The sequence below is a fragment of the Anser cygnoides genome, chromosome 4 (assembly GCF_040182565.1).
Source record: "Anser cygnoides isolate HZ-2024a breed goose chromosome 4, Taihu_goose_T2T_genome, whole genome shotgun sequence".
NCBI classification, from domain to species: Eukaryota; Metazoa; Chordata; class Aves; order Anseriformes; family Anatidae; genus Anser; species Anser cygnoides.
Genome location: NC_089876.1, coordinates 28,200,582 through 28,228,063, shown reverse-complemented (window position 1 = coordinate 28,228,063; position 27,482 = coordinate 28,200,582). Strand labels below are relative to the sequence as shown.

Sequence of the window (27,482 nt, the reverse complement as noted above, 5' to 3'; positions counted from 1 at the left end):
CATGCAGGCTTATCTTTAAGGCTGTTGTTTTCCTGGTTAAAATGGCATGGTATATGCATCTCCCCAGAGCTTCAGAGAGAAACTTAAGGAATCCTTCCTGCGTGAAGCAACTAGGAAGTACATACAAAAGTAACTGAAAACTTCTAAAGTCCTTAAATGTTTGGAATGACATGCATGATTTAAGTGTTTTTGGATATTGGGACCAGATGTCCAGCTCTCCAGTCAGCTCCCTTTGCACAAATGTGATATCAGGAGGGAGTTACGCTGACTCAGGCGCTCAGCCGAGTGGGAGGGAGATCCCAGAAAGCCAAGATCACTTTTCTGCTTGTAGCTCATGCTGGAGGAACGGACGGGGAGGAGCTGTGGCAGGAGCCATCCCTGGCAGTCAGGATGCCCCTCGTATGGCTCTTGCAGCTGGCAGCTGGGGAGAGCATCCCGGTGTCTTCTCCATGCAGAGCAAGGAGCCAGCCGCAAAGGTGCTGCTGCTGCCTGCCGGCTGAGGAGAGGGCACATAGGCCACGTGGCATCGAGCAGCATGACAGAAATTCGGATGTTGGGCATACTTTCTAATAAGCAGTGTGCTAGAAGGTCATATAACCGCGCACAAGCATACCCAGCCCCGGGTGTACAGTCTGTTCACCACTGTGTGTGAATACCATCCTTGAGGATTTCTGCTGAATTAAGGAACTGAAAGAGCGGCTTTTATGTAGTACAGTTAAACTTTGCTTAAAGAGAGGGAGCTGTTGGCTTTGAGGGGAGGAGAAGATTTCTACGATGGGATGAGAAAGTTAACAAAAGAATGGGATTTCAGAATTTTTTCACCGTAGCACTATGATGTTGGAAAAATAATCACCATTTTATATATGCCTGGATTTCACTTGATGTTTCATACTTGATGTATAATCAGTAGTTATTGAGGCTGCTGCTCTTGTACATGTATAAGGGAAAAAAAGTACATCTATACTCTGACATGTTGCTGTTTTTTCTGCCATCTGCTGCTCCCCGGAAGATGATAACATGACTACTTTTTAATGGCAGTGGAAAACTGGAGAGGAGAATTAGGGCTTGAACCTGATACATTTCATAGGATGAGATGAGGTACAGCTGTGTACTCTAAGCTTGTTTCATTTTCCCATTCTGAAAAAGGAAAAGAAAAAGCTCTTCCTTGTACAAATCAAACCATAGTGAGCATCCTCCAGTGAAGATGTCCTGTCGATGAAAGATTCCTTCCACACACAAAAATGGACGGGGAGGCTCATAAGTTACAAACCTACTCATGCGCGGGACATCTGCCTTTAATCACCATGAAAGCCCGAATCCTGTTTAAAGCACGGCGAGCCTTGTACAAGGGCTAGAAATGTCAGTAGTCTATTGTGATAACATTTACTGTACTGATTAACAGCCTCGGTGCCCTGCAGTGGACTGATAATCTGCCTTCGCATGTCTTTGTGCTGCCGTTCTGTCTCCTTCCTGTGGGCTGAGTGGGGCGTGCAGGCGGAGCACTGGAGCTTTCTCATGTACAAAATCTGCCACATTCACATATTTTGCTTTGTGGTTTATGTCATATTTTCTGTCTCTGTCTATCTGCATACCAAGTATAAAATATTTTAAAGACAGTGTAAAATATGGTGAAGTTAGCTGGTGTTTAAATTCCTATCTGGAAAATGCAGTAGTGTGTGATCCAGCGTCTGGTCTCATATGATCATCTCATATAAGTTGCTGTTTTACATGGCCATCAAGTTTCTTGACTCTTAATGAGTTTCAATTCCTAACATTTTGGTAATTTCCGGTAGTTTCTGGCAGGTATGTTTATTTTATGATAGCTTTTCACTAAGTTTCTCACTGTTTTTTTATAAGAAAAGGGACGAAACAAAAGGGATGGAGGGAGAGAATGCTCAGATCTACATCCATTTCCGTTGCAAATGTCAATAAGAAATTGGATTCTGGGGATACTGTGAAAGGGGGCACGTTTTGGCCAAAGTAGTACCTTTATTCAACATATAATTGGAGTACTATCATCTCTAAGATTAAAGCTCTCAAGTATATGCTTGGCCATAACTTGGTTGGAATTGTGATTCATCTGATGCTTTGGCACAATCTGACTAGGCATTGATTCTTGTGGTAATAATATATGATACATGTCGTGATGGTCTGTTAATAGCAAACTTCTAGGGGCAGAATTTGACTAGATTTGTTTAAAAAAAAAAGAAAAAGATAATGCATTCACAAACAAAAAAGTCTACAGGAATATTAAAACAGATTTCCTTCGAAGGAGCCCAGACAGTAATGTGGGCTCCAGAATCCTTTGTGGTTTTCACCCATTTGAAATAGATTTGTTTTCCCGTATTACGTTTGTGCCAGGCAATCTTGTTTTTTTGTTTCTGGTACCAGTGCCCACCACGGACAGGCCCGTCACCAGAAGTGTGGAGGCTTCCCTGAGGAGTTGTGGAACATCTGAAGTTAGCCTGGCGTAGGAGTGAAAGATGATACAAAGAACAAAGGGCTGAGAGAGAAGAGGTGCCTCAAAAGGCAAGGATGTGGCACAAGATGAGGTTATTTTGGCTGTCAAGCAGTCTCTTTTTATAATTTATTGCTCTGACAACCCTCGCAGCATGTGTAGCATTTCTGTATGTATTACCTTATCCTTTCTGCTATTTCAAAATTATTTTTCCCTCACAGCCCACAATTCTTTTCACTGCTATTAAGTACTGTGCCAAAGAGTTTATGGTTTATTCACGAGATGCATTTAATGCATAGTGTTTTATTGCGTGAGACCACTGAGTTTGTGTTTTCTGCTTGTCTTCAGTTCGTTGACCCTCCGAAGTCTTTCTGAAATATGCGCACCACTTAGAGGTTCTCCACAAACTTAAGAATTGAAAAATCATGGTTTCAGCATCTGTTGTTTCTCCTGTGCCTTTTTTTTTTGTCTAGTTTAAAGAGTTCCCTCATACTCTGAAATTTTCTTCTGTCCAAAGAGTTTTACGTAAATTAAAGATGTAATTCTTCCTTTTGATAAGGCAGCTCTCTCTCTGGAGAAATTCATGCCTGTGGTTGTTCCGTAGCTCTCTTTGGTATTATCTCTGGTTTTCCACAGCTTCTTAGAAATGTGGGCTCTGTAACTGGGCACTATATCAGAATTACTCCTGACAGTGCCACATACTTTTATTTCAGACCTGCTCCCCTACTTTTTGGTACTCTCTTGGCTATGCTGTGCTTCATAGTTTTGTTAGTCCTTTTACCATGGCTTTGAGCTCGGTATGTCAGTTCTGGATCAAAGATGTAGCTGAGCTACTTGGCTTTTTCTTACTATATTCAAAAGCAGCTGCCTGCAGAAGATAGGGAAAAGAGGACAAGGTTATGTGATACTCTCCGAGGCTCAACAGTTTTGAGCTCTGGAACAGATGTGGTTTTTGCATATTTACTAACATTTGACAGAATTATTTTCCCCCGTGAATTTTCCCGTATTCTTTCTGAACCCGCGTAAAAGTTTTGCAGCGCAACAGCCTCTGGCAAGGAGTTCCACATTGCAGCAAATTGCATGAAGAACTACCTCTGTTTGGACTGGCTTTTGCTGGTTCTTACCAGCTTTGTTTATTGCCCCTTAGTTTCTGTGTTGGAACAGAGTGAGCAGCCAAACCCTACCTCCCTTCTCAAGTCAACTCAGGATTTTTTAGCCCTTTTATATCCCCTGGGTTATCCTTTTTTCTAGCCTTAAGGTTTCTAGCTGGTGATCTGAGCAGGGATTCACATTCTTTTCTTTGTCCAGAGCAGAGCAGAGTCAAATCTTTTTCAGTAACCATTTTCTAGGACAGAAACCCCTTCTTCTGCAGATACATTCTGTCTGTTGAACAACTGATTTGGTTGTACTATATTTTGCTTGATTTATTCCCCATTTATTTGTTTTCTGTCCTGTGGATTCCTGTCCTTCCTTTTGTACTGTCTGAATGCTTTCCCATTGTTCTCTTCAAAGGTGATGTGGGTTTTAACCTCCTAGAATATTTTGTTATCCCCCTGCCCTTTTCTCAGCACTGAACCCCTACCATCTTCTGGCATTTTTCCCACTATTCCAAGACTTACAAAAACAAACGACCCCAAAAACACACACACACACCCGACATGCATAGCACCAAGACCTTTCTCTGATGCATATTTTATCCTGACTGGGCACATACTGCTTTTTCATTCTTCTGACACAGTTTTCGCTGTGCTGATTCATGTTTATACTGAACATGTCTGTAGAAGCCATCAGAGCTAAAAGCTTTTGACTGAGTGGGTTGGAAGTTTTCCCTTTTAAATTTTTGATGAGTCTCTTATGTCAAACATGCAGCGATTCAAGTAAAATTGTTCTTATACTTAAAGATCTTTCTCTAATAAAATCCAGACTTATTATCATTTTTTCAGCATACTGTTGCTGAGCCCCCATGAATCCATTAAATTATCTTAACACAGCTGTAGACTTTGATGATTTCCAACCAGAGACAGAAAAAATGGACTTTATGATGTAATGATACATCGCCAGACGGCATAACCCCCAGGGATGAGGTGATTTCTGTACTGTGGAAGATGAGATATCAATGGGTTTATTAGAAGCTTTTGTGATGGCATTTGATTTTTCTCAAAATGTATGTATAAGTCTTGCAATTCTGGCATAGTAATCAGCAACTGAGTCTGCCTGTTATAAAACAAGAAAAAAAATGACTGAAGAAGTTGCAAGGTTCTTGAAAATGGGAAATTTCTACTAAACACTTGTGGTGCTCAGTAAAGACAGGAGGAAGGTAGAAAGGTAAAAAGAAGAAAATTTAATTTTATTGTTCAAAATACAATTTCTTTCTGTGTCTTAAGGAAATTTGGCTGAAGAAATATAGTGGAATATGCTTCTTTGGCTATGGTATATAGGTGGAAACCATTTGCTTAGGTCATAATCATGGTCTAGGGAGTTGTTGGCTGAAAGAACTGTTCTGGGCTTTTCCATTGTTTTGTTTTGTTTTTCAAATCACAAGGCTTGAACAGCTTGTTTAAAATATTTTTGGTGTTATCACATACTAGCTGTTAAGTGTCAGTGGCATGTTTTTGGAATTATGCAAGACACATGTTAAAAAAATCTCTGACCAGAAGAGCTTGCAAAGCTTTTTAAAAGCTTTATGTTGTAAGTTAATTTTTCTTGCCTTTGACTCATCACTTTGTTTTGTAGCGAATGCTAACATCATGTACAGATATTCAGCAGGTATAAATTGGCCAAGAACTGCTGATGCCTCTAGTGCTAACTGATAGACACCAAGTAAGAATCTGGCCATATGGCAGGGTATTGAAGAAGTCATCCAAAGAGCAGGTGATAATTTATATAATTTTCTTTTATATCTCTTGGCAAACCGAAACTCTAGTTCATGTAGGCTTTAAGCCAGCGCTGTTGCATGAGGAAGCAGTCCAGTGCTTGGCCTTCGTGGCTGGTGGAAGTGTGTCTGTGGCCAAGCAGTAAACCAGATCAGAGGACTGGTCTGGGCAAAACGTTCTGTTTTCATGCACTGTCACAGAAACACTTCAGCTGACACAAAAGGAAGAGGCTGTTGTGGCGGGCAGAAGACAAGAATGAAAGAGAATTGGGAGAGTGTGTGCGTAGGATGAATGTGAATCCGTGTCTTTGGCAGCGTGGGCCAGGTTAAAAATAGCTTTTGAAGAGCTTACTGGTTTTCCTTTATTTGCTTTTATTCGTTTACATTAGAATTTTAAGACTCTGTCTAATATGACTGCCTGGAAATTGTCTCTGCAGTTTTGAGAACGTAGATCCTGGGGCTGTGCATAGGGTGGGTGGTAAGGGCAGGAGAGGGACAGGAGGTAGAATTGGCTCTGTAGGAACATTTCATTAAAGACAGAGAAGTCCTTAAGAATAGTGACAGAGGAGACAAGCCCTTGATGCTTTTTTACTGTTTCCTGTGTCTCTCACTGTTAGTTTAGTTCTTATTTTTCTCAACTGTTTTCCTCTTTATTTGCATTCTTGGTGGATTTCTGTCTTGTATTGAGTGAATAGACAGATGCTGCCATTAGAGGAAGATGCAAGTGACTTGGTATTGACAGGGGCAAGTCTTAAACCTAATTTGGTCCCCAACAAAAGGGAATGTGATCTTTCTCCCTGTCTTTAATGACGTAGTTCTATTTTTTTTATGTTTTTACTGGAAGTGGCCATTTACTGACAGCATCCCACACCTCCGCTCTGCTGTGAGTTCACTGGATGCTTCATCGGCCTTCTTCTAGGGCTAATGTTTGCTTCTTCGCCCTGAAAGTCAAAACTTGGTCAGCCATCCCTTGCTGTAAACATAAGTTTGAGACTAAGACTTTCCTGGCATCCCAGCTCACTTCCTGTGAAAGGAAGTGTACAGCCAGTGTACCTCAGTTATCAAAATGATTGCTTAAATAGGCAGCCTAAGTAGTTTTATGTTGCATATTTTGACATTGACAAATTGACTTCAAAGATCTTAATTTTTTGTGTTATGTTGTGCGTTGGTTATTCTTCAGTCATACCCTACAAATATTTAAAGAGAAAACAGAGGATACATTTTTATCAAAACCTACTTAAGTCAAGAACTATGGTGATTTCTAGAGCTTTCTATGGAAAAACATAATTTGCACAGGAAGATCATATGTACTGATTTATTGTGTCAAATTACCAGTCACCCACAGGCCATCTTTTGAAAAAAGAAATAACTGAAATGGTTGTTTTAATGGGAGTAGGGAGTACAGAGGTCTCATCCATACAGGATCTACGTGCAGTTGAACCTGAATCTGAGGTGGCCGACCTCCTACAACAGCGAGTAACGAACTGCAGCTTCTGAGTTACGGCAGCTGAGCACTGAAGGCAGCAACTCCTTAGCTTGGCAGCGTCTCTGGTATTTGCTAAGGTGATTACTGCTGCAGAGATCTCATCCCATCAAAGGATCTGAGCTGTTTTTGCATACCCGTGTGGTCCTTTGGTGCTGTCACTTTTAACAGCCAGAATATTCACCCAGGTCTGCCTTCATCTGGATAGCAGGGAGGCTGATGCTCTGCAAGCCAAAATCCCAGCACACAGAAAGTCAAACCCAGGTAAAACATTACAAATCAGGTACAGCAAAATTAGAAAGCTGCATATCACACAACTCATGAGCCGTGTTTTCTGTCCTAAATTATCAATACAAGCAGCTTTTACTGAATAGGTCAGGCATCTACATGAGATCTGAGTGGACCTGCGGGGACATGAGGTAGGATGGTTTAAGCCTTCCATGCAAAAAAAAAGTTGTTTTATGTCTGCTGTACACGTTGCAAAGCCGGAATACGATGCCTCCGGGCCAGCTCCTGCACAGGGCGTTCCAGAAGCGCGGGGCAGTAAATGAGCCAAGAGTTTCCACTGATCCTTCTGCTGGTTTTAAATACAGCTGGGTTTGGGGGGTTGTTTTTTAGTTTTGTGGGTTTTTTTTTCTCAGATAAATTCTTTGCTGTTGTAAGGCCCTGTGGTTCATGTTCCAAAAAAGTCTGTTAACTCGTGTGACCTCTAAAGGAGTTAAAAATGTTTTGCTTCCTAAACTGAAAGCCACTAGAATATTTACATAATGAAGTAGTCTCTGAAGATTTATCTCCTCCATCCTCCTGGATTTTAAAAGAAAATAAATTCTACTTGCTTGAAGTTGATCTTTGCTTTAATTTTTTTAATGATGTGTTGAGGACAGTGGGCTGGATGGGAAGGGATTACGGTGCCTCAGTTCTCTTCTCAGTTTTGTCAGGGACACGTGTTAATTCAAGTAAACTCTGATCCTCCTCTTCTCTTCTTCCTCCTCTGTTTTCTATGATATGAAAGATGTCTAATGATACATATCGCTTTAGATTCACACTCAAAGTAATGCCTTCAGGGAAATGCAAAACTGAGTCTATTACACTTCCTCTTAATTCCTGTCAATTCTTTAAATCACATTTTAAATGTCGATTTTGAAGTGCAATACCACGTTCACTGCTTAAACACTGAAAAATGATTGTTGTGCTTTCTTTGCTATTGTCCCATCTGCCAAAGCTCAGGCCTTTTGCAAAAATCAGCAAACTGACATCAGTTCATTTATCCTTAGGGACAGTAAATTATTACACAGCTTAAGTTATAAAAATAAATAACTAAAGAGGGTGGAGGACAGACATGGAAAACAACAGAAATCTATCTCAAACTCTCCCTGGATTCTGAAGAGTAGATGATTATAGCATTAAAATGTCCAAACAATGCAACTGAACAGAAGGTGTTAGAGCTTGGGCCTTAGCTGACTGAATTAAGCAGTGTTAATGTTTTTATACAGCCTTTGGAAAGCTCCGAATTGACCTGTTTCTCTTATTTTTATTGGCTCCCTTGATGATAGACAAATGGGGCTAACCTGAGGCCAACATAACCAGCAGGAAATTTGGGTCATGGGTAGTTACATTTTTAAACCTTGTGTTTTAGGGTTGTTCAATCAGGGTAATTGATTGATGGTTCCACGGTGCAGGGAGCTCCTCCATCATCGGAGGTGGCCGGATAATGACAATCTGCCAGTGGGTTTTGTTGGAGGCAGATTTCCCAGCTCCCTGTGGAGCTGTGCTCTGCAGCGAGGTTGCGAGTCCCTTTTTTTTTTTTTCATGTGTGCTCCAGTCCAAGTGGCCTGTTTGTACAAAATAGCCTATTAAACTTGGCAATTGTTATTTGAAGTCCTCTGTAGCACCATTTCCCAAGAGATAAGGAAAAAACATTCCGGAGAAGTTCATACCCCAGAAAGACCCCGTGTGCGTTCCGAAGTTAACAGCTTATTATATCTCTTTAATTTCTTTTTCTTTCATTTTTACTTTGAAGATAAGAGGTGGCAATTGTTACTTTAAGTTGTTGAGTTGTAGCCTTCCCCTCAGTAAATCATCCTGAAAGTTTAGACCCAAATCTTTTTTTATCGTGTGTGTTTGAAAGTTTGCCTGAGATGCTGAACACGTGTGCTTTCAGGAGCTACCAGCTCCTCAAGCAGGAGCTGAAAGTGGGCTGGCTTTTATGACCATGTTGCCTGCCCACTGCTTCGTGCATTTGGATAATTTGGGCATGCAAAATAGACTCTATCCTTTTCAAGAACTTGTCTTCCGTGTTGCAGGAGTATGCTAAGAGATATCCAGAGATGGGGTGAAGTAGGAGGTTTATGTGTTGAGGGGGAGAAAGGGAACAGACGATGTGCCAGTACCAGTAGGTGGTGGTCAGTGATATGTGGCACGGGGCTTGCCGTTACGTGAAATTTAGATTGATACAGATTGAAGTTTGCTATCTATTCCAGAATAACTCCGGCTGTAGGTTAATTTTCAGTTCTTGGCGTTTTAGGACTGGTCGGGCTTTTGTTTGCTGCAAGTGGTTTCCTCCAAGGAGTTGCGTACTTGTTTCGTCTTCCTCCATTTTGGCATCTGCATGATCTGAAATCGATCACAGGAGCAGACAGCTGAGAACTTGTGTGTCCAAATGCGTCACTTTTCATAAAGAGATCAGGTGTGACTAAGCTGAGGCAGGTCTCTGATGAAATGGAGGAACCAACAGCCTTGTCATGAGGGTGGCCTGGCTGACCAGCACCAAACGCAGCGGACTGGCTTTCTGGGCAGAGCAGAGCTGGCACTTGCTCTAAGTGTGATTTAACTCTCCCTGCCCAAACACACACGTGGTGCCACGCCTCCCAAATTTCTAAATGTTCTTTTTTTGTTCCCAAATGTTTTGACTAGTGGAGCTTTGTAATATACTGCTTCACGTCCAAAGTTGCACTTACCATTAGATTTAGCATGTGGGTTGTTAGAAAATTCTTCTCTGAGGCACGTATTGGAATAGCATCATGACATCTGACCACATTAAAGTCCCTAGAAAGGTTGGTCCGTGGCAAAACTTGTATCCATCACAGGAACAGGGTGGGTCCCAAAGCTAGCAGAAGTGGTGTTTCCTATAGCACCATCAGGAAAAAAAAAAAAAAAAAAGGGTTTTGAGAGCCTAATTCCTGCTTTCTCTATGACTGAATCTGTAAAGGACCAATGTAAGTAAAAAAAAAAAAGAGCTTATGAGATGCCTTTTAGTGTTCTAAGTTTGTCAAAGAACAGAGAAAACAAAATACAGCCGAGGCCAGGAGCCCCTGAAGAATTGCATGGAATATGGCAGGGGACAAAACTTCCCCTTTGTGTGCTCAGGGTTAGGCTCTGAAATCCCTGACCAGCTTAGAGCTAATGTTATGTATGCAGTTAAAGGCAATTGCATGATGTTGTTGTTGTATGAACCTGTATTTCTCTCTGTTTGGTTTGGTTTGGTGGTTTGTTTGTGTGGGTTTTCTTGCTTTCAGTGAGTCTATTTAAAGTATATATTATTGGCTGTGGTGCCTATTTACCGTGACTGGGCTGTTTGAAGTCAGCGCGGTAGCAACCGAGAACCACTGTTTGCTATCTAGATTCTTTGGCTAATGGGACATTCGATGTTTCCCTTTACGCTTGAATCGATCCCCGCGTTTTTATAGGGAGCTGCTTGCTGATCGCAGGGCGAAGGGCGTGGTGCGGACGGTGGCGTTGCAGGAGACCTCTGAGGTCTGACAGGTCACCGCTGCCCGCTGAGGACGGCTGTGCCACTCTCCTCCTGCATCTCCTGCTCCTCCTGCTCGCCTTGCGCTGACCCCGCTCCGTACCTCAGCCCACCAACGAGGAGAAAACCAACTCGCAGAAGAAGGCGAGTGTGTGGAGATTTCACGTGGAGGTGTGCTGCGAAGGAGGCAGTTGAGTGGTGTGCTCCAGTATGTGGCTGTCTGGAGCAGCAGAGACCCACGTGGTGGATCTAAACCCCAGCCCCTCTGTTACGTGATGTGGATGGCAGTGTGGCACTTCATGGGATTTGTGTCTGAAGTCTCCTTTTGACAACCACAGAAGAGCTGTGCAGGCACTTCTTTCTCCTCCCACTGAGGTGAGAAGAAGCAAGTGCAATTTCAACTCCCGAGCGCCTAGGAAATGTCAGCATAGGTGCAGATTTCCCCTCCTTTTCTCTACCAGCCTTCGTCTCCTCACAAGCACATTATGATGATCTCTTAGCCTCCTGCTCCCCCCTTCCACGTAACCTTTGCCTTTTTCACCTGACAGCCTGGATGTGCTGTGGGAATGAATCTGACCTACACAGCAAAGAAGGCTTTTTCGGTGGGAAGGACGCCTGCAACAGCAGCAGAAGCTGGCAAGTGTGCTGTGAAGGGGGCAGAGGGAGAAGAGCACACACAAGGCAGGTGATCGCTGCCCTGGAGAAAGACAGCGTGTCCTCACTCCTGTCATAGAGGTCCTCTAAGAAGCCATGCCAGTCACTTAAACCACATGCTTCATGGGTGGTTCCCTCTGTTTCTAATTTTCTGGGTCTCTGACCTGAAAGCACAGGGTCGGGTTTGCAGATGTGCTGAGAGCTCCCACTAGCAACTGATGTCCGTGGGAGCCGGGCTTTGAACTCCCTGCTCAAGTACAAAGGCCAAGGAAGAGGCCCAAAATGTAGAAGACATATTTGACCTTGGGCTTTGCCATTTTTATCTATACTGAAAAGAGTGATGCTCCAGTTCTCTCATCCTGCTGGTACACGGAGAAGATCTAATCATTAACAGCTTTTTAAGTGCTAAGATGCTGCTATTGGGAGTGCCTAGGAAAAAACTTCCAGGAAACTAATGAATTTGCTGCCTGAGCAGCAATTAAGTCCAGGGACCATAAGCTGACAAATGAGAATGCAAATATTGATCAGTATTCCATTAAATGAGCACTGCCTAATCCGTATGCTGCGTGGGGCAGGAGTTCAGCAGGGGAAAAGCTTGGCAATGTGTGGCTAGAGACTTCCCAAAACTACATATGAGGACACAGATTACTACTGCACAGGTGGGCCTAATCCTGGCTAGCTGTTGATGTTAGCTCTGTATCTAAGCAACATTCCCTCTTGTAGTTTAAATAACACGATTTTTGTGTACAGTCCTTGCAATCCTTGAAATACGGGGTAGTTTGAGTCTATGCTGCCGACCAGTTTCTAAGGCCCAGTTCTGTCATCCTCCGCCTGTCCTGCAAGGTGCCATGGCTGTAGCACCAGAACCAAGAGCGGTTCGGATGCCTAACGTGGAGCGCTTCGGTGTCTCTTCCTTTGGGTGGTACTGGTCCTTCTAGGCAAATACTCTGAGAGTGGCAATAGCCAATGCTATTTAGGGAGTACACACGAATCTGGACTTTTTCTGCTGTCCATTCTCTGTGAACTTTCCCAGCATCTAAGTCTTTTACACTAGGAATGTTGGAGGATGCATCCCTCACCAGTCCTTTCAATGTCCAGTTACAGAGCTGTCATCCAAGAGTTTGTTTGTCCCATTTTGAACCTGTTCATTTGGTTTCCACAACATCCTATGTGAAGTTTTGTACTGCAGCATGTGGTGAGCAGTAGGTCTACACTGAGCTTATTCATTGCTTCTGTCATTTCGTAAGCTTCAGTCGTAGACCCCCCTCAGCCTTCTCCTTGACAAGCTGAGGAATCCTAGCATTTTTAGAATTGCCTTTCACCCAAATTCATTGCAGGAGTAGTAACTCATGTTGATGCGGGCCAGGAGTATGTCTGATGCTAACTGATAAGCCCTACACTTTCTGTTTTGCAGAGTATCGGAGAGTCAGAAATGCCCAGCGTGTTGAACCAGTTATTGACAATGATCAAGTCTTACAGTGAGAGGATGCCGGATGACTATACTTGTGAGGACTTCCTTGTCTTGCTGGTATACATGTATTCTGTCGTTGGAGAAATCAAAGGTGGAAAAGAGCTGGACAAAGCCGAAGAAGAAGTGAAGAAGGCTCTAGCCAAGGCTATTTGTGATGAACCAGAGCCATCTCCTTTGTTGCAGAAAATTACAGGTAGGATTCTGCTTGTGTGGTGAGAGCTTGGATGGCGATGAACATGGGAACTAGGAGGAGCATATAAAAGCAGCTTGACTCGCCTGTGGTGCAGAGGGTATGTGAGTAAGCATGAGGATTTCCTGTAGATTTGTTCCATCTCCGATGTTCATGTATGCCAAATGCTGACAGACTGTACTTGAATAGTGCTGAGTCCGATGAAAGCTCTACAGTTTGTCCTTTTTGTTAGAGATTGGCTAAGTTGGTGTGTTTTCATAAGGTAATCTTTTCCACAGTTTCTTTCATTGATCAGTGTAAAGTTGACCTTGGAAAGTCAAAATTAATTCTGGAAATGTGTTCAGTGAACCACAGTTGTTTTGTGAATACTAGGGTCTGGCCTGTCTGGCACAAAAGAAGAAATGTGTCTAAAACCAACATTGAGCTTTTTGCTGAGACGACATGAATGTTGGCCTTTAAAAATAGCACACTAAGACTTTTTTTAGGTGAGCACTCAGAGAGTAGGAAAGCCTTGACCTCTTGCTACCAATGTCACATGTGAGAAAAAAATATTGTTAAAAAAGTTCCTTAAAATGAATGAGCTATGGCTCGAGGGTGGCGTATCTGAATGGCGGAAGAGATCTGTCTTCCTGCTGTGGGTTTTCTTAATGTTTACTAATAGTGAACAGGTCATTGACCAGGTCACCTTTGAGATAGGGAGCATACAAATATAAATCAAAATGTTGTAAGGAGCTTAGCATTGAAAGCCTTTGCCAAGAATTTGCCTAAGTGGAGAATATCAAGGGCAGTAGAATAAAAGTGCTGTTGGTTATTCTGGTATTATTCTCTGTGGACACTTCTGCTTCAGAATACAGGTGTTCTCTGACTGGTCTGCTGTTGCGTTGAGTGTAAAAAATTTTGTTAGAAGATTCTTACTGTAGAATGGGCATTTCAGCCATATTTGCATTGTGCTGTTATTTTAATCACCTTGCCATGGTGCCTGCAGTCTGTAGCTGTTTGTGCCTGGCAGTTTTTCATATGTTTTTTTTGACTTTTACTCTCCTCGTTTTCAATACGTACTGCACATCCTAATCCACTACTTGGCGTTTCAATTGCAACTTCAGTGGTGTCTTCTACAGGATAAGGTGCAGTCTAGCCCCTCACTTCTAAATCTCCATGTTCATATTTTGCCTTTTTTCCTGTGATCCTCAGTGTTTTGAATCACATATTTTTTTCTGTTTGTTGCGCCTAAGTGGAGGAAGATCTGAAATCTCTAAAACTTCTGTCCAGTACCAGAGAAGCCACATTTCTACGTACATAGGGCTTCCCTTGTTGCTTGCTGTGGTGGTCTCAGTTTATGTATTTGCAAGCACAGATGGAGATCAAAATACACATGGTGCTTGTGTTATATTACATAACCTGTCAGTAATTCCATAATAGATGAACATACTGTTGTGTTTGATTTTCAATATACATGCTTCCTGAGTAGAAAAATGAATATCTGGGTTTTCTTACTCAGTATCCGTGGAGATGAGCAGGTGAATGAATGTTTCAGTGCAAAGGTTCTTTAGTTTATGAAATAAAATTAATTTTCTGTTTTTACACAGTTGATGGACTGTTAGAAGCATAATGACTGAAGTATGATATTCACCTTCTTATGCATAAGTATTTGCTCTGCTATGTGGGACATGGGACTACGAACCTTCAAGTTTATCAAACTTATGGTTTGTATGAGCTGCTTTGGAAAGTTTTAATGTTGGAGAATAGAAGGGTTATTTCATTTTTTTGAAGTATTTGTGGTGAGTTGACTCCAGTCAGCAGCCAAGCACCCACCCAGCCGCTTACTCTTCCACCCCTTACTCCCAGGCAGGATGACATGAGAAGACAGCAGGAACAGAAGTGAAAAAAACTTGCAGGTCAAGATAGGTGAAGGAAAAGAAAGGAAAAAGAATAAGTGAAAAAAAGGCAATCACTCACCACCTCCTACAAGCAGACTGATGCCCATCCAGGTTCCAACCTGTGGCCACTTCAGGAGCTAAAACCCTATTGTCGTCTTCTTCTACCCCAGTTTTCATTGCTGATCATTACATTATATGGCATGGAGTATGTCGTTGGCCAGCTCAGGTTGTGGCAGCTGTGTGCTGTCCAGCTTTTTGCCCACCCTAGCCTACTTGTGGGGGAGGCAGAATGGGGGAAAAGGAGAAAGCCTTGACACTATGCAAGCACTGTTTAACAATAGCCAAAACATTCATGTGTTATCAATACTGTTTTAACCACAAATCCAAAACACGGCACCATGTCTTCACTGCTGCTGTGAAGGCATTTAACTCCATCCCAGCCAGAGCCACTTTAAAATCTTAATGGACGGTTAAAGCCAAGCATGTCATTGTTACGTTACAAGGTTAACTGCATAACACAGAGCCAGGATCTTTACAACCTTCAATTTCTGTATCTGTGTTTAGCAAAACCACATCTGTGCTTTTTGCACATGTAGATGACAGTATTGCTCCTTGCTTTCATGCCTCTTCCATTTATCAGTGTTCTTTGTTTTTACATCAAATTTAGAATGACAGTTCTTCTGACATATACACAGAAGAGGAAAAAAACATATTAAAACTTGTTGTCATGATCGAAAATAAGGATTGTCTTGGGGAGGGAGTTACAAAATGGAATTTCTAGGAATACCCCTTTGGTAGTTTCCAAGCCTTTATTCATCCAACAGCTTGTTTTCTCAGTAGGAGTGGAATTTGCTGAATTTGTAAATTGTTATGTTTGCTGAACAGATGAATTGAGAAGACTGACTGAGAAAACACGAGCAGCCTTAGACCTTCTTTCACGTAACCCGTATGTTGCCAGGCCTGTGTTCCACATCCTGTTCCCTTCTGAATCTTAGGCACCTTGCTTGCTGCTTCAGAGCTAAAGCAAACTGGGTTGGGAGCAGCCCTGAGGAGAGGGACCTGGGGGTGCTGGTTGATGAGAAGCTTGACATGAGCCAGCAATGTGTGCTTACAGCCCAGAAAGCCAACCATATCCTGGCTGCATCAAAAAAAGCGTGGCCAACAGGCTGAGGGAGGTGATTCTCCCCCTCTCCTCTGCACCTGTGAGACCAATATAAGAAGGACATAGGCATATGAAAAACGAGTCTAGAGGAGGGCCACAAAGACGATCAGGTGGCTGGAGCACCTCTTCTGTGAAGAGAGGCTGATAGAGTTGGGAATATTCAGCCTGGAGAAGAGAAGGCTCCAGGGAGATCTTATAGCGGCCTGCCAGTGCCTAAAGGGGCCTACAGGAAAGCTGGGGAGGGACTCGTGGTCAAGGGCTGTAGTGATAGGACAAGGGGTAATGGCTTTAAACTAAAAGAGGGTAGATACAGATTAGTTATAAGGGGGAAATACTTGACTATGAGGATAGTAAGGCCCTGGCACAGGTTGCCCAGAGAAGCTGTGGGTGCCCCATCCCTGGCAGTGCTCAAGGCCAGGCTGGATGGGGCTTTGGGAAGCCTGGGCTGGTGGGAGGTGTCTTTGCCCATGGCAGGGGGCTGGAACTGGGTGGTCTTTAAGGTCCCTTCCAACCCAAACCATCCAGTGATTCTGTGATTCTATGAAATCCAAACTGGGTCTGTGTACCGAGCACCTGCAAGCTTTCTTTCACAGCACAGCAGGAGTACTTAATTTGTAGCGGGGCTGAAAGATGGGGAATAGATGACAGAACCAGTTTCCCCTTTTGGTACAGTAGCTCAGCAGATATAATGCCAAGACATCATCTGCTTCCAGCAGAACGTGCTATGAACTGCACACCCGACCGTTCCTGTTAGCAGATAGAAGCTGGCCCATTGTCATGAATTCAGCCCAGCTCTGCAAGGCAGCAGCAGCTGTGGACCTGTGTTGGTCATGTTCAGGACATACGGTGTTCTCTCATTATTTTACTTAGTTGGAAACAAGAGCAAAGCTTTGTTGCTCTTAAATGGCCACAAAAGTGAATTGGACCAAGATCTATTTCAGTAATTCTTGGAATCTCTCATTCATGATAAGAGCACAGCAAAATGTTCGCGATCTCTTATTGTGAGAGTTCCATCAAGAGAAATGAGAGGATTAATGTTAAATTGGACTTGTCAGGACAGAAAGCTAAGCCAGTATGCTGGGTAGATGCGAGATATGTGCCTTGGCTCACTCATCGCCTTCGTGTTCCCAAGTGGGCCTGCAGTTCCTGAGCCTTCGCTCTCCGTTCTGCAGTACATCTGCTCTTACTGAGTGGCTCAAAGGAAAGCGGAGCTGCAGGTTAAAGTTTCAAGCGCTGCTCATGATGTACGATCGGACAGTTTTTGTTGTAGTGACAGATAGCAAAATTCATTTTTGCCTTTAAAAAGGCATACAAAAGTAATACTATTTAGGCTGCAAAGCCAAGCACTTCAAAGTTGAGAAATGCCAGTAACTCCGTTTCCCATACAACCATTATTTGACTCCTGTGTGCACTGTAGTGCGGTCTTCAATTTCATGATTACATAGTGTATTTTCTTTGAGCAATTGCTGCTTTCACTGTATGGACTGAACACCACAGAGAACCAGAAAAAAAATATAGCTTCAGTTATTCTTACACATGATGAATAAGTACTGTTAAAGTGCTCTCCATGACTCTCCGTGTGATATTCAGCAAGTACCTTTCGCTGGGTCTCAGCTTGCAGTCTTTGCTTTGTGACTCATTTTGGACACAAAAAGAAGAAAAACATTATATACGTTTTCAGGTACTAGTGATTACATTTCTTGAACAGAGAGGACTTTTTGCGCTGCTTCCTCATACACCTTGTGCCTGATGTCTTGGCTTCAGTTTGGTCCCAACACTGTACTAAGGCTGCTTTTGGATTCTTGGTCAATTTAAGCTGAAATTAAAAGCCATATCTCAGCTGTGGCTCCTCACTGCTGCCTTAGCCCTTGGCTTTCCTTTTCTCTGCAAAACGCGTAAGGTGTGCAATCTTGACAGATACACAGTTCTAGTTTCTTTTGTTGATCACACTGAATCACTTAAAAATAAAATGCAAAACCCTTATAAAGCCATTTCTGTCCTTAAGGTTTTGAGGTCATCAGTCAAAATAATAGTTGGGTTTATTTGAGGTGTCTTTTATTCACGTTATACTTGTTAAGTACAAACTTACTTATCTTTCCTGAGCCTGTGCCTGTAGGAAATTTCCAGTGATGTGCCTGCCTCACAGAACTGGTGCAAACTCCCCCAAATGTGTCTCCTCGGTGCACACGGGGTTGTTTGTACTGTGTCTGTTTTTCTGTGTTATTGTAACTGGATTAGTATTTGCAGCAGTGGAAAAGGAAGGGATTCTCAGAGCTGTTAGCCTGTCCGTATAGCTGGACACACTAGATTTCCCGAGGTAGCCTAGGCTATTACAGCACTCTGGAGAATACGCTATGGTGCAGCACTTGTGTAAGCTTATATTGTGAAAGATGCATAAGCACTTGCAATTTCCTGGGTTTTGAGTGTTAGGCTTTTCAACCTTATCGTTGCCTGAACATATGTTTTCCAAAATATATATAGTACATCAACATTTGCATTTACACCTTAGTTCATTGAAGCACTGAAAAAATCTCCGAACTGTTAATTAACTTGAAAATGCAACGTGTTAGTCACCCAGTGAGATTTAGGAATATGACAATATTTTTGCGTGCTTAATAATATAAAAATCTATTGGTGGTGTTGTGTTTGATGGAACTGTTAAATAATACGTGTTGTGGTAGACTATCTTAATGCCTTGGGTAATAAAACTGAATGTAACAGTTCCAAGATTTCTCATGGGTGTAATTTACCACAGACATATGTTCTTCATCACAGTTTCCAGCAGAATGTTACAGATTGGAGGGGAAACAGAATAGACCAAAACATAATGGATAATGATGCTTTTCAACTGAATGCTGGATTCGGAGGCATTTTTGGGGGGTCTTTTTGGCAGCTGTTAAAAAAAAAAAAAGATGTAAAATATCCCCTTTGTTTTTTCATCTGATCTGCTCATGTAGTTTTGTAAATATCCACGCAGAGCCGTGTGCAGCTCAAAACCCATCCAAAAGCAATGCTAATAGACTGAAACTGTATGTTTTCAGCAGCTCTGCTCCGTCTCCTCCATCTGTGAGCCTCCGTGGGAGCCCTGCGGAGCAGCTGTGCCGCGGGTGGCGAGCTCTGCGGGGCGGCGAGCAGAGCCCCCTCGAGCAGAGCCGTGGCTCTGTGCCGGGAAGTGCCAGGTAGCAGCATGTAAGAAGTGATTTTTTAAATTTTTTTTTAGCCCCGAAATGGACTTCTGGACTTTTTTCCTTGTCTTTTCTAAATTCTGTGTGCTAAAGTGTGGATGTTGCCTTGTTGCATTAGAAGCATGGTGTCTCGGCTGGAGTATTCTGCTTCCATTCACAGGCTACCTGGTGGCATCATTACCTTACCCCTAGCTTGGCCCAAGTAACATGAATCCTAAAATCAATACTGGCAATAAGCATTTGCGTTCCTCGACAGGGACAGCCAGTTCTCTGAGAGATCAGAAACCCTCGCTGCTGTTTGGCTGTGTTCTTGGCTTCACTGCTGTTTTGAAGCTTCCCAAACCCGGTTCTCTGATGGGTAGGTAGCTCCGGACCTATTTCCTTTGCTGAAGTTATAATGGAGCCCTTCTACACGTCATTGAATGTGCTGTCCCGCTTGTCTAGGGACACAGGAAACCTCCCTGCCCCTTTTTCACAATGCAGAGGTAGCTCAGTTATTTGCTAGTGATTTCGTCCCTCCCCCAGCATTCGTGCAGTTCGGGAAAATATCATGAAACTACCATTGTTTGAAACCATAAAATCCAAGGGTAACATCTGTGTGATTTTAAATTCTACATGATTTCAGAGCAGTTGCTTTTATCAAGAGTATTTCCATAACGTGAATAAAGTTTCCACAAGTTCAGAGAAAAGCTGGCCCAATCACTGCCTTGTACTGTAGCTTATTTCCATGTAATCCATGAGTTTAACAACAGAACTGATAAAAGAAAAGTCATGACTTAATGGCAACCTGTAGACAAATTAGAGGAGAATTATTCCAGTATTTCAATGTAGTATAGGTATTTATACTAAGAAATATAACTGGCTATATTTATCTAAAACAAAGCTGCAACCAAATTGTTTCTTGTTATGATTCGGGGAAAAAATAGAAACATCTAAATTAAAAACCGTCCCTTCTGAGTTTTCAAAGAAATGGAATGCAAGAAATTCAAAGTTCTTCTGTTCTTTATTTTGAAAATTTAGGAAAGTCTTAAGCTGTGCTGTCTTCCAGGCCTTCTCAAGCTCCCATTTTGCCTGTTCACACTCCAAGAGCTCCACGTTTGTATCATCTGCATAGAAAATAGGAGCAGCACGCTAGCAGTGCTGGCTCCTGCCAGGGCAGTCCTGCCTGCCGGGGGCACAGGGCTGGTGTAAGGACTGCTCCTTGCTTCCAGGCGTGTGGGAGAGTCTGGCTGCAAATAGGGTTAGCAAATAGGGATCAGTTCTCCACCAGAGCTAACGTTATAAACTAAACTGTTTATGTTAAAAGTTCATAGAGTGGGTTACAGAGGGTGGGGGAATACCTCGACACGTCGAATAGCTAAACATTTTGAATGTCCAGACAAGCTGCTCTCTGAAATACCGATTAGCTCCTTCATGTTGCTGATGCTAAAGGGTCATTTTGAAATCATGACGAAGACTCTTCCCAGCAGGTTCGGCCACGGTTGTCTGTGTGTGATTACGGGCTGTGTGGTTCAGGTTCTTTCTCTCAGCCATGCTGCCTGTCCCTGGCAGCGGGAAGAGATGGCTTTGCACCGTGCAGCCCTCCCAGGCTAGTGTAGAGATGAGGCCAGTTCCAAAATGTGAGTTTGTTGCTCAGGATACTTTTTTTTTCTGCTGCCCCAGCTGCTTTTATAGGCACCTAAAATACCCCTCCCTCTGGCTGGTAGGGTGTGTGTGTGTGTAAAGCTAAGCATGAAGATGACCTCCTGGTATCTCTGTTATTTTCTTGATGTCTTCTGGCCGTGATCCAGTGGAAAGTATTTGTGGTGCTCAAGTCCCAGAGGATGGTGAATCGGACTTTGCGGCAGGCTGACTACCATTTGTCCTGCCAGGAGCACCAGAAAAACATGAGAAAAGCTGCGTGGAGAGGCTGCGTGAGAGAGCTCCTACAGTTTAACACTGAGATGTTTCCACTGCTTGAATGTTTCAGTCCTTTGCTTCATGATAACGGAGCAATTGTGGAAAAAATGAGTATCTCAGGATATGTGAAGTGATATCTGATTCATTCAACAGTCAAAGAGATTCTCTGCCTAGGACCCTTGAGCGCTCTAAGACCTCTGTAACTTTCTGTTCTGACCTTTTTCAGGGCTTCTTCCCATTTCTGTTCAAAACCTACAGACATCATATAGGAGACGAGCAAGCTGTATCAGCTGTTGCAGACTTCAGGCTTTGCAGTGCTGCCCGGCTGGATTCCTGGGTTATTTCTCGGCAGCGGGCTCGCAGTTCCCTGAATCCCATGTGCTTCAGTGCTCAGGAGCCCTGGCTGCCCCTGGAGACAGGGAGCAGATCCCACAGCTCCAGTGCTGGAGCGCTCCCCGCTGCACGAGCAAGCGACGCGGAGGGGAGCCTAATGAACTGTTCGGGAGACAAATCGTTTGCGTTAGCATTCCGGACTAATTTATATCTAAATTTACATATGTGTATATTTTGCGTGGCTTTAAAAAAAAGAATCAGGCGTGTGTTAAAAAGCCGTAGTACTAAAGGTGAGAGAATCAGGCTGCTGGGATATTTTGTTTGGATTTCACAGCGCACGTTAAAATGCAGGGTAGAAGACAATCCCGATGGAAGCTCAGTGGCCTAGCTTTTTTCCTTTTTTTTTTTTAAAGCTTTCATATGTTGCCTATTTATTTTGTCTTCAGCACCTGGTCTCAGTTGGCTCCAAACAGGATAGTAATTTTCATGGAAGTGTTTATAACATGAAGTCTTTTTTTTCTTTTTTAACATGAGACATATGCCTGCAGCTCTGCAGGCCCCTGACTTGTTGCCAACTTAGCAAGACAGCCAACTGAAACAGGAAACTGATATGGTGCAATTTTCATTAATGATTTATATTATTTTTCAGCATGCAAATCCAATAGCATTTAAAAGATGCTCCTAACATTGAATATCTCTTTGCTTTAAGCTTAAAGTGAAAACAGAAGCTGCTTTAGAATTAGGGAACTTTTCAAAAGGTGCTTGTCTGTGTATGTGGCAAAGTGAAATTCTTTTTTTTTTCCTTCTTTCCTTGCAAGCCACCTCCTTGCAAAAAAAAAAAAAAAAAAAAATTTGGCATATAGTAAAATTATGAGTAAAGTCTTGCTGTTTTGCAGAGCACACCCAGCCTGGCAAACCAGAAATGGTGAAGTATTAAATAGCTGTCAAATTAAATGAAAGACAGAAAGACAGAAAGAAAGACAGACAGAAAGAAGGAAGGGAGGAAAGAAAGACAGAGAGAAAGAGTGAAAGAAAGGAAGAAAGAAATACAGAAAGGCAGACTCGTCCGTTCCAAGCAATTCCGCCCTGTTCTCTTGATTCCTTGAAGCTGCATCCTCTGGCAGCACACAAGGACAGACAGCATTGCCTCAGCTGGGACAAGGAGCAATAACTTTCAGCTTTAGGTATTTGTAGTTGTTTTTGCCAGCGTGCTCGTGGCGATAATTCTGCCACGCTTTCCATGATATTTTATCGAGGTGAATTCTGCCCTTTGAATTTTGAGCAATCAACCTCCAGGCTAGCAATCTACATGTATTTTAATGATAATGCAATACGTTGAAATATGGTATTTCAAGAAGCAGTCGAGCCCACATGTAAAATGGAGTCATAACGCTGTGCGTTATCACAGTGTGAAGCCAAAGAAATCTCTTGAATAATTGATACAACCCATCCTTTATTTTGCGAAACTATTGCTGTGTTGTTTTTCTTAATATCTCATAGCAGACCCAGGAATATAAATATTCTAGAATGTACCAAATGGCTCAGCAATGTATGACTTTAAACATGCATCATTTGCCCATGCAGCTTACTAGTCCGCATGCCCTATTCTTCCCTCCTCATCTCAAGCTTTTGGCTCTGGACGTCTTCTCTTCATTTGATCAGTATAGTCAAGATAAATTGCTTTCACGTGTACTGTAATTAAGGGTCACGTACCGCCTCTGTATAAATCAGTGTGAAAGCTTACAGTGCTCCTTCTGCTTACAACAGTCCTGAGATCAAGCTTAAGGAACAGATCAAACTATTGTGGTCTGTAGAGCAATGCAGATATAAGGGGATAGGCAGGATTAAATACTTTCATTGATCTGTTAACCTCGCTAATATAACTTTCCAATTCAAAAAACCTTCCTTAGAGTTGTTGTTAGTGTTACAACTGTTTTGTTTTCACTAACATCTAAATGTTGTCACACAATGCAGAAGTTCGAAAGCACAACCTTGTTTTAAGTGAATGCTTTCTCACAAATCTCTTATGTAGCCAAGCCCTTGCCATAAACCTAAGAGGTAGATCTGTTGTGGCCTTGTATTTTAAATCAACATGGAGAATGTGCTCTCATATTTCCTTTCTCCTTATTTGTTCTTGTTTAGTTTTAAATTTTATAGTTGAATAAATGTCACCTCTGCTGGTTAAAGTTCAGGTCGAGTTACATTTTGCTGTGACCCTTCTGCTCTGTTTTGCAGATGCTGGGACTGTGGTCTGGCAAGGCAGGAAAGTTCGCAGATCATAGCCTAAGGATTTTTTTTTCCATTCTTTCTTGGATATCCTTTTGTCAGGCAAGGAAAGTAATCTTTGTAAAATTGGATTGAGGGAGTTCTGTCAATTAAGAGTTTTGTGTAAATAACAAAGGAATGTTTGTGTCCTACATAATTTTAGAAAGCATTATGTATCACTTAGGGTAGTTTAGAACCAGATGTCTAATTCTGTTTTAATTTCCCACTTTATTCATTAAAAAAAACATTATTGTAGAAATACTTGCCTGATGAGAGGTGGCAACAGCCAGTCATAGCCAATTAGACACATTTATTTAATGAAAAGCAATACAAATATGTATTTGACATGCGTGGAATTGTGTTAAAGTGAGGAATGCATGGATATAGGTCCTGGACCTGCTGGTTTATTCAAGTGTACTTCTTCAGGCTTAGGTTTCTGCTGCTGCATTTGCATGTTTGTTACACAGACCTGTGTACACCATGTGTACTCATGCAGCCCCAAGACTTTAAAAAGAAAAAAACAAAAGTCAGAGGGAGCAATTAGAGAATACGCAGACATGGCAGAGGCACCCTCATGTTAGCTTAGAGGGGGTTTCTTAGAATGGAGGAGGTTGCATAATAAATATAATAAATAATTATTAATGTTTTAATTAATTTATATAATTAATATAATTAAATAATTATTAATATAATAATATAATAAACACTTGGAAAGAGCCTTGCTTCTAGTAGCTATGCCTCATAGGTGACAATAAGGTGTCACAGAAAGAGAATCTAACTCTTCAGCTCCTTCATCATCTTTCTTCTTCTGCCCCTTTCTGCCATGATCTCCACACTCTCCTCATATTCCCTGCAAGTCCTGTACGCTAAGCAAGGCAAGAATCCTCTGGCAGAAGAAATGACACGGGCTAATCAATTGCATCCATATCTTAATGTTGTCCGTGTCAGGGAACCAGAGTTCTGGCATGCGTTAACTGTTGAGTGCTTAATTTCACAAACTCGCTCTTGTTTCTTTGATGCTTTCAAGCTAATATCCCAAGTAAGCAAACAAAACACGTACAAGCTGAAACAACATTTTGACTGTAGAGAATGATATTATTTTACTGGCAAGTTCCAATAACTTGGCTGCACGGCATAGCTGTCTGCTGCTTGCCCAAGTGAAGTGCTCAGGGCAATTGCAGGTTGGCTTCCAAGTGGACCTGCCTCTTCAGCAGGTAAATGTGCCGGGTGGCTTTTGCAGGTATTTGACAACAAGAGAGTACTGAGGTTTATGAATAATGGCTTGATTGAGATTTTCTGCCTATATTCCTTTAGCTTCTTTTGTCCCTTCGTGCTATAGCCCTTTTCTCCCCATCCATCTCATATTCCTTCCTGTCCATCTTTTTACTTCTACCCCCGTTTGCTGTCCACTGCCTCATCCTCTCCATTTCCCACATGGATCCAGTCCCCTCTTAGCTTCCTGTTTCATTCATGTTTTTTGTCCACCTCCTCCTAAACCATTTGCTCTCCCCAGGCTCCCACCTGTAGTAAAGGTCAGGTTGCAGAGGCTGGATGCTGCTTTATTTCTGTTTGTGATTATTTATCTGTGCCTTTCTCTTCGCTTCACATTCTGCAAATTCTCCATTCTTCAGAAATGATCTTATAAAGTCTATCTCCTTCCTTTGGCACTTTCCTTGTCTAAAGGATATTTTACTTCTAGTTAATGGCACCTGAGTTACGTTCGGGGTGGTTCCTTCTCATTTCTTCTGTCTTAGGAAGCATTTTTCTGTGCAGAAAATACACATTTACATGGCATATAGTTCAAGAAAGAAGAATATGTAAAAGAGATAATGTATACTCATTTACAGCTGATTTTATGAGGCGAGAAGTGACAATCTTTGTTATTTTTCCTTCCATTTTCCATCTGCTTCTCCAGCAGTGCCGTGTTCCTGGCAGATAGATAGGAACTGGGAATGCCTCATGCTGTCTGTTTTGCAGTAAGAGGGGATTTCTGCCCATTTTAATGCACACATCCCTTCCTTAACGTGCTGCCTCCATGACCTGGGTCTGAGGTGCCCATCTTGCGTGTTGCCTGTACCAGTAACTTCTTCCAGTTTCTTACTTGTAACAGTAGAAGGAACCGCTTGGTTTGTTTTCCTTCATAGCAGCTGTTCGTTTTGCTGGATTTAATATCTGTTTGACTCCGGATTATTCACTAGTATCTCTATCTTGGTTTCAAGGAGATAAACCGGGATGAGTCATAGAGCACTTATTCCCAGAGATAGCTTCAGCAATAGAAGAGGGACCGTGAATACTTCAGGCAAAAGTACTTGATATTGGGCATAAATGGTATGAAGGTCACTGGTTTTTGTTGTTTTTCCCCCTGCCTAAGTAGATGAAGTTCTCTTCAAACAGGCTGCAGAAGTACCAATTAGTGTGCTTCATTCTGAAATGTAATCAAATTTAAAATGTAAAAAATCCCTCTCGGCTACAGTACAGTCGGGGCCCCTAATTATGAAAGGCATATGTTCCCCTCCATCTTTCTTCCCTCCACCCATGTAGATAATCGTCCTTCTGGAATGATTTCTTCTTTGGAAAAATCTTTGTGACGTTCCACTCCTGCTTTGCTCAGAGCGATGCTGTTATCTGTGCATTAGTTTTATGTCGTTGGATTCTCGCAGGATAATACACAAGATAGTTACCCTGATTGCTTGCTGTTTCGTGTGTCATCTGTGTTTTTGGAATATCTCAAGGCCTGTCAGTCTTCCGCTGGGGATTACATCATTTGGGGGTCTCAGCCGTTCTGAAACAAAAGCATACTTCAGTGGTAAGATATGTATGCCCGGACACTTGGCAGTCTTTCAAGACTATAACTTGACACGGAGTTAATCTCAGAGAAATGTATTTTCTTCTATTCATAGTAACTAAACAATTATTTCCATGCGCCTTTTTTTTTTTTCTTAATGAAGGGTTTTCTTTACAGATGGTAATTACTGACATAAAATACATTTCCCTTTTTATTTCCAGCCACTGCAGGATTTATTCCGAGGTGGTGATTTTGGTTTCTGCTTAGCCTTTGAAAGTTTTGGCAACGCTGAATTTAAATTAATAATTGTTTCTGTAGCGGTGAGCCTGATCTTGTTTGAAATGTGCCAATTTCTGCATTATTAGCTTGCCTCTCTTTCTGGGGCAGACCTCTGGGGAGAAAGTTACCTGCACCTGCCCAGCTACCTCATCCCGTATCAAATTATAACAGCAAATCACTATCACAAATTGTATCACCCGTCACTTAAGCACCAGCTGTGTTGTGAAGGTTTCATAAGGGTTTAATTGAAACACAACTTGCTGCACTGGGGTGAATTTCATCATAATACAAAAGAGTATAATATAATACACAATGTATAAGAATAAAAACAGCTTCAGAGCTAGTACGAGAAGAATGCTAGAAAAACCAGCAATGCAAATTGGATTGAGAATTTGCTGTGTGCAGACTCCATCTAGACTTCAGTGTTATTCCTAATATTTTGTTATCTTTAAAACACGCGTACTGTATTTAACTTGCCCTGAGGAAAACCTTCCTGCCAGCCTGCCACCTGGGCACCCATTTGGGGCTCTTGGCCAGTGGGTCAGGTGCCAGCTTCTGCACCCACAGAGGATCCAAGCTTGTGCTGGGCATAGCTGCAGCCGAATGTGCTGCCCGCATCGCTCTCACAGACCCACTAGGGAAGGATGGAGCTGAAGTGAAAATGCCTGCTGAATATTCTCAGCATCACCAAAGCGTCTTATTTTCCTAAACTGTTATCTCATTGAATGTTTTTTATCGTGTTTCCCTAATGTCAAAATTTTGTCTTTCCAGTTGAAAGAGGAGTGAGGCATAGAGTTTGAGTTACTAATGTGAACTAATAA

General features: G+C 42.3%; 1 protein-coding gene across 1 annotated transcript in view; it reads left to right on the top strand.

Annotated features, from left to right (window-relative positions):
• The window catches only part of SCFD2 (sec1 family domain containing 2), a 194,541-nt gene that overhangs the window by 73,945 nt on the left and 93,114 nt on the right, over positions 1 to 27,482 (top strand). Inside the window, exon 5 of the mRNA XM_013172764.3 lies at positions 12,630 to 12,879. Coding sequence (XP_013028218.3) covers positions 12,630 to 12,879 — 250 coding nt within the window. The remainder of the gene's footprint in view (positions 1 to 12,629; positions 12,880 to 27,482) is intronic.